This window comes from Barbus barbus, assembly GCF_936440315.1.
Source record: "Barbus barbus genome assembly, chromosome: 41".
Classification (NCBI taxonomy): Eukaryota; Metazoa; Chordata; class Actinopteri; order Cypriniformes; family Cyprinidae; genus Barbus; species Barbus barbus.
Window position 1 is genome coordinate 19,725,870 of NC_136719.1, and position 12,043 is coordinate 19,737,912.

The following is a 12,043-nucleotide window of genomic DNA, read 5'->3' on the forward strand; positions in this document are numbered from 1 at the left end:
TAAACAGTGCTTTAAAAGAAAAGCCTCACAGATCAAAGTCGTTCACATAATGACAGAAAGCATCCCAGTCTTAATTATTTTTGTCAGTTCGTACTTTGATTAAATCTCTGCCCTGCAGTTAACCCACCGCGTCTTACCTTGAGGTTCAAGGGGTTGACTATGTTGTGGGTGGTGCAGTTAACAGGGCCCTCCATCGTGACCTCCAGCGGGTAAATGAACCTGTTACTTTGAAGCCTCATGGGGCATTTGAGCTGCAGTAGTGTGTGACTGATGCGGCTCGGCCCGTTGTTCACCAACTGAGAGGGAGAAACAGACCGAGAAAGACAGAGGTATGAATCAAAAATCTATGTTATGTCATAATAAACCCTCTCAAACCCTTTGGTTTAACATCAAGGTTGCTGCCTTGTCATTTTCATGATTACATCATCACAACCACAGGATTAAATCATGCAGTTAAAGTAACTCCACAGGTGTTTCTGTACTCTCTGGTCATCATAAAAGGATGGATTGATGCCTTTGCTATTTTAGGACCTCTGTGTACCTTTTGGACATTCTCCATGACCACCTCTACATGTGCAAGTATTTGCATGACTCATCAGCAAAGCCCTAGCAGAAAGTATGTGTCATATAAAGAAACCAAGCTGCAAGCAGCAGTTAGCGGAACTGACCGACATGAAATAGACTTAGTGACTTCTGTGTTCAAAAATAATCAAATAAAATAAAATCTCTGACTGAACAATGCAACCATCACAAATTGCAAGCAAACACATTTTCAATGAAGAATTTGCATTGTTGCATTGACAGTCTATTTTATTTTGGCTTATAAAAAGTTGAAATATGAATGAATGAATGAATGAATGAATGAATGATTTTAAAAAATGCATGAAAAGATTTTCTTTTTACTAAAAAAGCTCTCTAGATCAAAAAAGCAGGCAGGGCTGACATTTAAAACATTGCAAATTTAACTGCTAGTTGCTAGGCAACCATACATCCCATAATTACTCCATAGGGATTTATAGCTTTTACTCTGGATTCCTGTCAATGACAGGCCTCTCTGACTTCAAGTCCAACTGAAGGACTCAGACAAGGTCTTTACCTCGTAAGTGTGCTGGACGGAGGGTCCGACATCCTGTTCAACCATCACATTCTTGGTCAACTTCCAGCTTGGTGGGGGAAAGAAGACCTTGTCTGGTCGGGAGACACTGTAAAATGAGAGATAAAGAGAGATGGGAAAATTAGAAAGTGAAGGAACATGGAGGGCTTCCTAGTGAGAGTTGCAGAAGAGCAGTGGTCTTGTGAAGTACTTATAAATGGGTTCTGCATGTGAACTCACCCCTGTAGAATAACATCTGACTGGACCACCACCTCCAACTTGTAGGGGACAACTTCACTGTGGGAGTTATTCTCATTCTTACTGCAGATTGAGAGATGGAGAGCTTATTAGAGAGCATACTAAGGCCTCTTTAATGACATGTGCAACTAACCTAATCATATATTAAAGATGCATGATATATCAGTAACCATAGTCTCACTTATAAATAAAAATTTATATCATGGCCAATTTGAAATACATTTCTAAATAAATAATTAGATAAACAATCAATCAATTTTTTGTATAGGCAATCATATATTTCTGTAAATATCAATAAATAAAAAGTTTATTTCTTTATATAAGATTTCCTTTATATATATATTTCTTTACACATTTTAGACATTTCTTGTTATTTATAAATAAGAAACAATTTTTTCCCCAATTCAAACAGTGATCTTGGTTACACTTTAATTATAGTAATAATTTAAGTACTGAGTAATATTAATTACCTACATGTACTTACTCTATGGTTAGAGTTAGGTTTAGGGTTTGGCTTAGGGTTACTTGCATGTAATTATGAATAATTTATTGTTATTATAATAGTAAGTACATGTAACGTGTAACAAAGGTACCTAAAAATAGTGTTACCGTGATCTTTTACTATGCAAAAGTACTAAGACGTTATTAATGTTTGCTAGTTTAATTGTATGTGGATAGTGTGAATGTTTATTTTTAAAAACACAAAAATAAAACACAAAAATAAAAACAAGACAAAAACAAACAAAAAACAAAACATAATACAAAACCAAACAATACAACAAAACGAAACTTAAAAAAACAAACAAACAGCTGTGTGTATTGGTTTCAAGTTTCATACCTACGGATCTGCAGGTCAAACTGCACAAAGTTGTGTGTGTCCTTCAGACGTGGTACTGTGAATCTCAGTCCGGCCCATAACTGAAAATAAAACGATTTATTTAAAATAAATCCAAGGCCACTTCCTACAAGTACATTTAATTAATTTATTCATTCAAACAACCCAAAAACTAGAGAAATGCAAGCTGTTTCTCATGAAGGAGCCAACGATATTAGCAGTGCCACAATACTGAATTTCAGCTTTCCAAGAATTACACCAGAGAATTCTCTAAACACACAAATCCCCCATAATGCACTGCCATAGCAACGGAATGGATGTTGAAGTTGGTGGAATGTTCCTTTCCTGTATTCCATCCAAAAAACACAAGTGGAAACACTAAAACGTATCCTCTCTCATTCATCTAGTGATGTCATGTTTAGGTGCACTGTCAAAAGCACTCCACTTAGTTACTACCCTAAAATGCTGAAGTCACCTACCCAGCCCCAGACTGCATGGGAGTTCCATCCTCCTTTTTATAATTGTGGTTTTATGCTCCCACCGCACGCACATAAACTCTGGCAAAAAGACCCCATACGAGCGGCTCTAAGCACTCAGTGTGTGAGAGTTCGGGTGTGGGCATCCGTGCACATGTGCGTGCGTGCGTGCGTGCGTGTGTATGTGTGTGGGGGGGTGGCTATAATTTCTGAATTTCTCATTGCATGAGATACTATTATAGATACAGGCCAGTTGTTATGAGGAACCTCTTAGGTGGTCCTGGAATACAAAAATAGAGTTAATAATAAAATTGCTGAATAAAACACCCAAATAACCTTCCCTGAACTAATGAGAGCAGCTGACTAAAAAACAGACAGGGGTGTCTGGAAACACATATTGGCAGGGAGCAGTTTGAACGGTCACTCGATTACACTCCATCTCTGCAGACACATTAAAAAAAACAAAGATCCCACCACCTCTACACAGTGGCATTTTGGAGAGGGGAACTCCACTCTCTAAGGGGGCAGAGCCAAAATGAGTCACTTCCTGCATCGCTGGTGGGAACTTCCTGCCTGTCCAAACATGATCCAACACAGCCCTTAACAAGCCCCCCAGACAACACTATGAGCTTACTACATAGGTTAGATGACTAATAAAGGTTACGTGACTAACAGGACACAATTATGGTTGCTGGAGGCCTGGTTTTTTAAAATGCTAGTTGTCAGTAATCAGAATTTCCATGATTTTTCCAGTCGTTTGTGAATACTGGAAAAGGATAACTGGATAACTAGAAATTATTTTATAGAGATTGCACACACAAAAAGCAATTTCGGTAACACTTTATTTTAAGGTGTCTTGTTACACGTTACATACTGTACTTACTATTATAATAACGATAAATTATGCATAATTACATACAAGTAACCCTAAGACAAACCCTAATCTTAGGACACCTTAAAATAAAGTGTAACTCAATTTCTAGCCAAGGAAAAAGAGTTGGGCTTAGCTATAACTATATATATACTGTAAGATAGAACAATAGATTGATAGTTTTATAAACTGATTTACTTTTCCATGGCTTCATAAGATTCTACCAATTTCTAAGACTGCTCAAAATCACAATTTTAAAATAGTCAGATATGCTGAGAAAGCAGTAAGATACAATTGCACTTAATAAAAAAGTGCTTTTTAATCAGTTGAATGTGAAACCCCAAGTCACTCAAGTGTGTAAATACGCACAAACAGAAAGAATAGTTAGGTGCTTACGTTAGTGCCTGATTTCATGGGGTTGCCCAGGTCACAGCTGAGGTAACGCGTCTGATTTTCCGTCTCATAACTGCAGGTCAGTTGAGTCAGGCTCTGTCCAGAGAAATATAAGAAAATATAAGAAGACCAGTAAATTTCGGGAAACACACACACACACACACACACAGTGATAACTCACACCCCTGACTCATTTTTTGGCCTGCTTAGAATAATTGTGGTACTACTGCTGAATGTTACATTTTTGTGCTAAATCATCCCCACACAGGGTTAGGGTTAACAAAAAAGTAATTAATTAAAACAGACCCTGTTTGGTGCCCATAATCCTCCTGTAAGGACTACCCCTTCTTAAAATGTAAAGTAATCTATATTTTTGCCTCACTACAGGATTTCTCATCCCATGTCTCCATTAATAAAAAACACGTATTCTCTGGAGTATCAAAGTAACAGAACAAAGGTCTTTCTCATCTGAAATGCTGAACACATGTAGGAGTTAATGGACGGAGTCTGGCACACGTCCGTGTAATAGGCAGCACCTGGAGGGAGGGTCTCCATATCTCACCTCGTTATTGCGGGCTATTCCGCTGTAGTCGGCCTCTGGTGGCAAGACCACATACAGCTCGGCTTCGTAAGCTCCGCCTCCGTCGTTCTTTGCGTTGAAAGTTAGGGTCAGAGAGTTGTCATCGCCCATGTACACTTCCTTCCTGTCCCTGCGGAAGCAAAACACAAACAAAACGTAAAACTCATGCATTGGTGGCTAATTTACTTTCTATAGGGTCGAGCAAATACACAAATTGTACTTTCAGAAACAAACACTGTTTAAGTCAATGCATTACCAAACACTGGCCATTTAAAAACTGGACAGAGGACATTGGCCGTATGTAATTCTGCTGATCTAGCAGTAAATATCACTCAGATCTTTCCAACAGGAAGCCCTTCCTCCAGCACTGTACACACATTTCCTATTAAAAACCCCTAATTTCCATTGTAGCTATAAAGTTGAACATGCAACGACAAAGACTGTGAAACATTCCGCAATGTTCCCTTTTTTCTATTTGTGCACGTTCCCTCCCCCTTTTCTTTTCTCTCTACATCTCAGACACAATGAGAAATTCCATGCGAGGGCCACACAGACGCTTCCAATTACCGCCTGGCCCCATAAAGCCATGCTGGGGAAGCGGCACGTACTGAATTCAAACGCTGGCACTCGGTTGGTGGGGGACTCGAACCTATGTGGAAGCCATCGCTTGCTGTACTCTAATAACAAACCCCTCCAGATGGCACATATGAGGTTGGGTTCACGTCACAAGGAGGTCATGATTTGCATTGAATGGCTAATCAAAATAAAGATCCTTACAACAACTTTAACACCAGCAAGTTCCAATAATCACATGGAAATTATTTAGTATAAGTTAATTTGACAGAAACCTGGACCCGGGAAGCAGATGCTGACAGCGGTACTAAAGAATAGCCATGTTGTCCAAAGCATCTCCTTAAGAACAACCCCTCGAGTGAATTTCCAAGAGATACTATTCCCTCTGCTTGTTGAATGACAAGAAAATACAAATCACTCTGTGGAGAAACCTAAGACCTTGACCTAAGCCAAAACGCAACAAATCTGTAAGGTTTTTGGTAAGACAGTCGAAGAATAACAACAGATACAAACAAATCTGTGTATAAAAGAGAGAGAAAATACCCACAGGTTTTACAAATCAACTGCAGGAAACTGCCATTGTAACTGCAGGGACAAAGGGGGCCACAGTGATTCCCAAATTTTCCAAACTTATCCGCTTCATCTATGCAGTTTTTTTTTTCTACAAGCCAGCCAAGTGAGCCAATCCCAGCACCTGTTGCATAGCCCTCCTTCATGGTTTTTTCCTGTTTATCTGTCCATGTGTGTGTGTGTGTCACTAATCTCACCTGGGAACACTCTGTCTAACTTTCTAAAAGCTGTGACTCATCACGTATATTTATCCAAATATCTCATCTAAACAGTAGCTGGAATAGCCATTACTTATTTCTCATGCCTAAAATAGTTTTACTTTATACGTGACATTATTGCAAACTTTGCAAAAAGCACACTAAACCCTAGGCTTTTATTTCTTTTTTGCATTCCTTGCTAATCATCTTACCTGTGCACAGAGAGTTTCAGGTCAGGGACGCAGATGTTGTCCTCTCCGCAGTCCAATAAAATCTGGGCCTAGAACACAAGCCAGAAAACGTTAAGGCAAGTTACAGAGAGATTATAGTCATTAATTTGCAACCTATTTTAGATTCAGAATTTACTTCTTAAACGTGAAAATGAATCTCGTAAAATGAAAAGTTTACAATGGTAAAAATCACTCCTCAACCTACAAAATGCTAAGTTTTAGATTAGTAAACACTGTTGAATGAATTCTGGGTTGAAGAGCAGATGTGTGCAGGCTTCAAAAAAACATATAGAGCTCACTCGAAGGGATAAAGAGCTATGGTTGTACCCATAAGGCTGTTCTATATGCCACCAACATCCACATCAGAGGCTGCCGACCCTGAACCGCATGCTAGCTGCACGTGACACCACCCAACTCTCACCATACAGACAAATATAAATATATACATCACAAAGCGCACACACATTAATGAGAGAGAATCTACATACAATTTATGAATGACTCTAAGACATAAAGAAACGGGGAAAGTGGTGCCGCGGCTAATTGCTACCACCTGATGCTGTATTTCCAACATGTGTGAGGATGATGCAACATGACGATGAGGATAAGAAAATAGAATAGGGAGATTAGAAAGGGCAAAGTGGCTTCCCTGTAATTAGCAGTTGCTGAGCTCTAATTACAACGGATGAGGGCGGCCACCCCTTTCCATAGCTCTGTATCAGGCCACTCCGAACCTCCTAGAGAGGGTTGTTTGGGTTCACTGGAGCAACCAAACAATTAGAAGCCCAAGCGGAGATACAAGAGAGGGTCACATGTGCATATGTCCAATCTGATCCACAGCCAAAACCACCATAAAGTGTTTACGGAACAGTCAAAGTTTGCAAACAGCATGACTAGGTCAGCAAACTGGAGGGCACCAGGCGGGATCACTAACAACATTTATAAAAGGTAGTCCAAAACATCTCAGTCTATAAGCAAGATAAATGCGGAGTCTAACACCTCTAGCCACCTGAAAATAAAGACAACAAATAAGCTTTTCCCCCCAGATTTATTAATTTATTCCAGAAGTTTGACAGTTATTTTTATTAGAAAATAATACAAATAATAATATTACTTTTCATTACTGTTAGAAATTGCTGTAAATAGTGTACATTTATGTAATATTAATATTCTATCAAATATATTGTGGTAACAACATTATCATCATCATCATTATTTTTTTTAATTGACAAACATTTTGTATATTTATATAATATTTAAAAATATAAACATTAAATATAAAATTTTTTATTTAATTACTCTAAGAATAATGTGGATATTTTAATATATTTGTACTCTATAAAAATATATGTAACTTTAAAAACAATAAGGTTTTTTTATTATTATTTATTTTGTGTGTGTGATTTAAAACCGTATAAAACCAATGTGTACACAAAGTAACTTTCTAAAAACTTGGCATGTGCGTTTTAAACTAGGTTTTTAAATGGTTTTTAAATGACACTCTCATTTATCATGAATAAAAGGGCTTGAATAAGCAAAAGTTTTAGAAGATCATTTCATCTGCAATGTTTCCAAGGCCTCTGATTAGAATGTTTCTGCATATGGTCAGTGCGGCCCATGTGTTCGGCATGGTCTCAATAACTACTGAGAGAAAACTGCCACCCAAAAAGCGAAACCTAAACAGACGGCATATGGCCTGCGAGAACCCGCCCGGAGAAAAACAGAAATCTATTAACCCTCCATACGTGCACACACCTCTACAGTGGAGTTTCCACAAAGCCCAGAAAGCTACTCCTGGTGGGACAGTGAAAAGTTCTCTACTGTACACTCTACTCATTTCCTTCAGCTCTCAAATGGCTTTCCAGACAATTTGGAGAACATCCCAGATGTATGTTTTGAAAATCTCTTCATAAAGGAGGACAAGAACCTACCGCTCCATGCAAAACCTCAGTTTGTTCACAAAAAGCATTGTGGGATATCTGCAGCAGCACATGTACGTACTTTCTGTTCGATGAGCTCCGCTGTCTGGTAGTTGAGGATGGGCCGCAGGCCGTGTCTGTCTGCCGCGGCTTGAGGGTTCAGGCTGAAGTTGAGCGCAATGAAGATGGGCGACAGCTTATCCCTGAAGTCCTTCTCATCCTACACTCCAACAGAGAGGAAAACAGAGCAGGAGTTTGTGAGAAAGGTCAGAAAGCAGGACGAAACGACACTCTTAATCCCTTGCTGCATTTTTGGCGTCTGTTACCACACTTATCTTACTTATCTTCACGTTAAACACTTATCTGGTACTAAAAAATGGAAAACTAACTAACTGAAATGATCCAGGTCATTTTTCCCCTCAATGTTTCCAATGGTTAGCCCCACCTACTCTTAATTCTCATTGGCTCACAATCTTCTGAATGCCACATTACGACATTTTATATTCAACTTTTGTATACTATTTAGTGGAACCAAGCCATTGTTTTGCAAGTCACATGAAAGCCCTAATTCTTTGCATTCTAGTCCAAAGTCAAGTCTTGAATCTATGCATTCAAATCTAGACCAGCGAAGTCGAGAGTCATTGCTGTCAAAGTCGAGTTGCAAGTCATCAAATTTGCAAGTCATCCAATCCACAACCCTGCTATTTAGTGCACCATTAATGTCCTAATTTTGTAAGTAATCTGGGGTCAAACTCACCCGCAAGAAGATCTTGGTGTCACTGCAGACTCTGGCTCCATTTGGCAAAGTCAGAGTCCTCTGCAGAGCGGGAAGCTGGGTGTCTAAAAACAGAGCTCTCCGTACAGCCCCCTTCTGCTGCTGCTTCAGCCGGTCCAGCTGAACTTCAACGTTAAACTCTACAACACACACACACATTGTTTAATATATTTAGAAAAGTTTTGGGCATGATGCCTTCACGTTGGCTCCGGCATACAGGTGCAGGACAGAGCCAAGCCGACACAGCACTAAATATCAAAAGCGTATTGGGTGGATCTGAACTTTATGCTTTGGCAAGAGTGAAGAGTTATTCCAAACATTTAGTTTTTATCATTATCCAACACCTGAAGAGAATGGCTATAAGAAAAGCCATAATGCTTTTGATAGAAAGTTGTGACTTGTGAGGGCATAAAAGAATTAGCATGCCGTTCAGATGTATGTTGGGCACCTGTGCTCAGTTATCCGAGCGTGTGCAGTAGGTGTTATTCTTCGCACATATTCTAGGCCTCTAATGGCAGGGCATATGGTGCTATCATTAGCCCAGGGGGAAATCGAGGGAAGTAATTACTGAATAAATAAATTGTAAAGGTTGTGTATGGACCAAGAACGCCTTATTGTTGGAATTGGGAAACATGAAGGCTCTTTTAGATGCCTAAAACCAGATTTATTTTAGGTTGTGAGGGAAATTAAGTAAAATTAAGTCCTCGAATCAATGATCGCCACAATGTTGCAGGTGATTGTTAGGGCGTGACTAGTGTTCTGGGCGGTTGCTTCTTTAAAAAAAGGAATACTATTTGCAAAGTGGATCAACAGGTAGGTAAACAGGAGCAGATGTAACTTACCGAGATGATCTGGTAGGTGCTTCCCATTGGCTGAGAGGCAAAAGCTCAGGTTGACACTGTAAGAAACAGAGCAGACAAATGATGAGAGATGAAGTGGATTTATTACAAAGACGCATTAGAAACACATTGGTTACATCTCTTTGGCTATGAAATTTTTGTTATTATTGTTTCCTCAGGCTATAACACTTGACAGCTTGAAGGAAGGATGACTATAGTATAACGGATCACACAACACATGTGAAGATGTTTTCAAACAGGACAGTTAAGGATCATGTCCATGCTTGTGTCTTGTGTTCATCAAGCGTGCATTTATTTTATTAAAACAACTATATAGTAAAAACAGCAATATTATGGAATATTATTAACATTTTAATATATTTTGAAATGCAATTTATTTCTGTGATGGCAAAGCTGAATTTTCATCAGCCATTACTTCAGTGTCACATGATCCTTCAGAAATCATTCTAATATGCTGATTTGGTACTTAAGAAACATTTTTTCTTATTATCAGTGTTGAAAATGGTTGTTCTGCTTAATATGTTGTGGAAAATAAATCAAATTTCAACTGAAAGAAAGCAAGAAACTAAAAAAGATCAAGAAAATTTGAAAAAAGTCTGAATGACAATTTAAATGAATGAAAGAAAACATTTTAGAAAGAACTGAAAATGTTTCCAAAAAAAGAAGAAAAGGTAACAAAAGAAATAGAAGAATCCAAAAGAAACACAAAACATACAAAAGAAACAAGACACAGAAGGGGAAGAGTGAAAGACTGAAGAAGAAAAAAAGAAGAAAAATCACAATACAGGCTAGTGTTCCCATGTGTGTTTCTAAGCCTCAGTATACATCTGTTTGTGTGTGTGTGTGTGTGTGTGTGTGCTCACATGCATGTGCAGCTCAGTGCGTCCTGATGTTTCCCAGCTGTGTTCCACCTCTAAACAATATCTCATTCAAAGCCACTGCTAGATCCCTTTCTCTCTCTCTCTCTCTCGCTCTCTAATTTCTCCCAAAAGCCTCTGTGTCTAGGCAACGACTTGTAATCAACACATACGTATACAAACTTTCCCTGTATAAAACAGAACAGGCGGAGACAGACATTTCACGTCAGAGAGTGACCAGCCCAGTGGAGTTTCCTTTCCCTCCACAGATAGGACGCATATCTCAAAAATGCACGTCATGGAGTTGGGAAAAGGGCATTTCATGCTTTTCGCCACCTTCTTGCCTCACCCTCAACCAACACAGCGTGTCCAATCCATTTGGAAAAGCCTTCACTGACAGCATAACTACACCCTCCCATATGTCCAGCCTGACATACAAAGCCCAACTGTGGATGTAATGAAGTAAGCTTAATCTACTAAATTAGATTTTTCTAATTCCTACATAAGCGCACTTCAATGCCGCTTAAATGTGAAAGATCTTTTTCCATATTATTGCATGTTGAATGTTTTGGATTTGGATAAACAGTCTAATAAAATTTATTTACTGCTTTGGACCAGAAATGCAACAAATTCTGGCTGATACAAGATAGCAGACATACCAGGACACTTGCAGGGTTTCGTTCCCACGCTTTATGGTGCAAACTTTCTCCTCAGGATTAATCATAGTTGGATAGACAGTCAAGGTAGCACTGGTGTTCACAATAGGACGAGACCTGGAAAAGACAATATCCAGAAGCATTTAGTCTGCACTCAAAAGCATTTTAAATAGCTTTATGATTAAATTTTAAATAGGATATATTGAAGTCGGTAAGATTTTTAAAAATGTTTAATTAATTATCTTATGCTCACAAAGGCTGCATTTAATAGATCAAAAATACAGTAAAAATAGTAATATTGTGAAACATTTTTACATTTTGAAATATTTATTTTTAACATTTTAAAAGGTAATTTATTCTTGTGATGGTAAAGCTTCATTTTCAGCAGCCATTACTCTAGTCTTCATGTCCGTGACTGACCTGTAAAGAATGGCAGTGTCTGCACCAAATGCACCGACAATAAGATCTGCAAGAACAAATAAACATGGTATCAGACTAGATTTCAGCAGCAGTGGTTTATGGTAGCTAAAAAGACTAGGTTTTCTCACCTGGGTAGCCATTGTTATCCAGGTCTTTGCCTCCACGAAGGGCGTAACCAAAACTGGCAGGTAGAGCTGACGGTGTGGCAGAAGCCCATTGGCCAGCAATCACCTGAGAGGGCTTTTCCCTGAGTCCTCCTGCATGTCCGTTATAGATGAGCACCAGTCCTTGTTTGTTTTCGCCACCAAACGGACAACTGATGGCCACGTCTGTTAAGAGAATATTGTAGAATTAGAGGTGCACTGATAGTAAAATTCTGGCCAATACCAAAAAAAGTACTTACTTTCATGGTATAGGTGATAACTGACAAACAGCAGATATTAAAAGTCTATATTGTTTTGTCTAAATATATTAAAAATG

At 38.7% G+C, this 12,043-nt stretch overlaps 1 protein-coding gene across 1 annotated transcript in view; it reads right to left on the reverse strand.

The window, feature by feature from the left end:
• Positions 1 to 12,043, reverse strand: part of LOC306860679 (integrin alpha-5-like) — a 49,967-nt gene that overhangs the window by 10,206 nt on the left and 27,718 nt on the right. The window contains exons 13-25 of the mRNA XM_079402492.1: positions 11,692 to 11,892; positions 11,564 to 11,609; positions 11,147 to 11,260; positions 9,613 to 9,668; positions 8,753 to 8,910; positions 8,078 to 8,215; positions 6,059 to 6,126; positions 4,489 to 4,636; positions 3,930 to 4,022; positions 2,190 to 2,269; positions 1,334 to 1,414; positions 1,097 to 1,202; positions 138 to 296 (exon numbers count right to left, since the gene is read on the reverse strand). Of these exons, the coding sequence (XP_079258618.1) occupies positions 138 to 296; positions 1,097 to 1,202; positions 1,334 to 1,414; positions 2,190 to 2,269; positions 3,930 to 4,022; positions 4,489 to 4,636; positions 6,059 to 6,126; positions 8,078 to 8,215; positions 8,753 to 8,910; positions 9,613 to 9,668; positions 11,147 to 11,260; positions 11,564 to 11,609; positions 11,692 to 11,892 (1,448 nt within the window). The remainder of the gene's footprint in view (positions 1 to 137; positions 297 to 1,096; positions 1,203 to 1,333; positions 1,415 to 2,189; positions 2,270 to 3,929; positions 4,023 to 4,488; positions 4,637 to 6,058; positions 6,127 to 8,077; positions 8,216 to 8,752; positions 8,911 to 9,612; positions 9,669 to 11,146; positions 11,261 to 11,563; positions 11,610 to 11,691; positions 11,893 to 12,043) is intronic.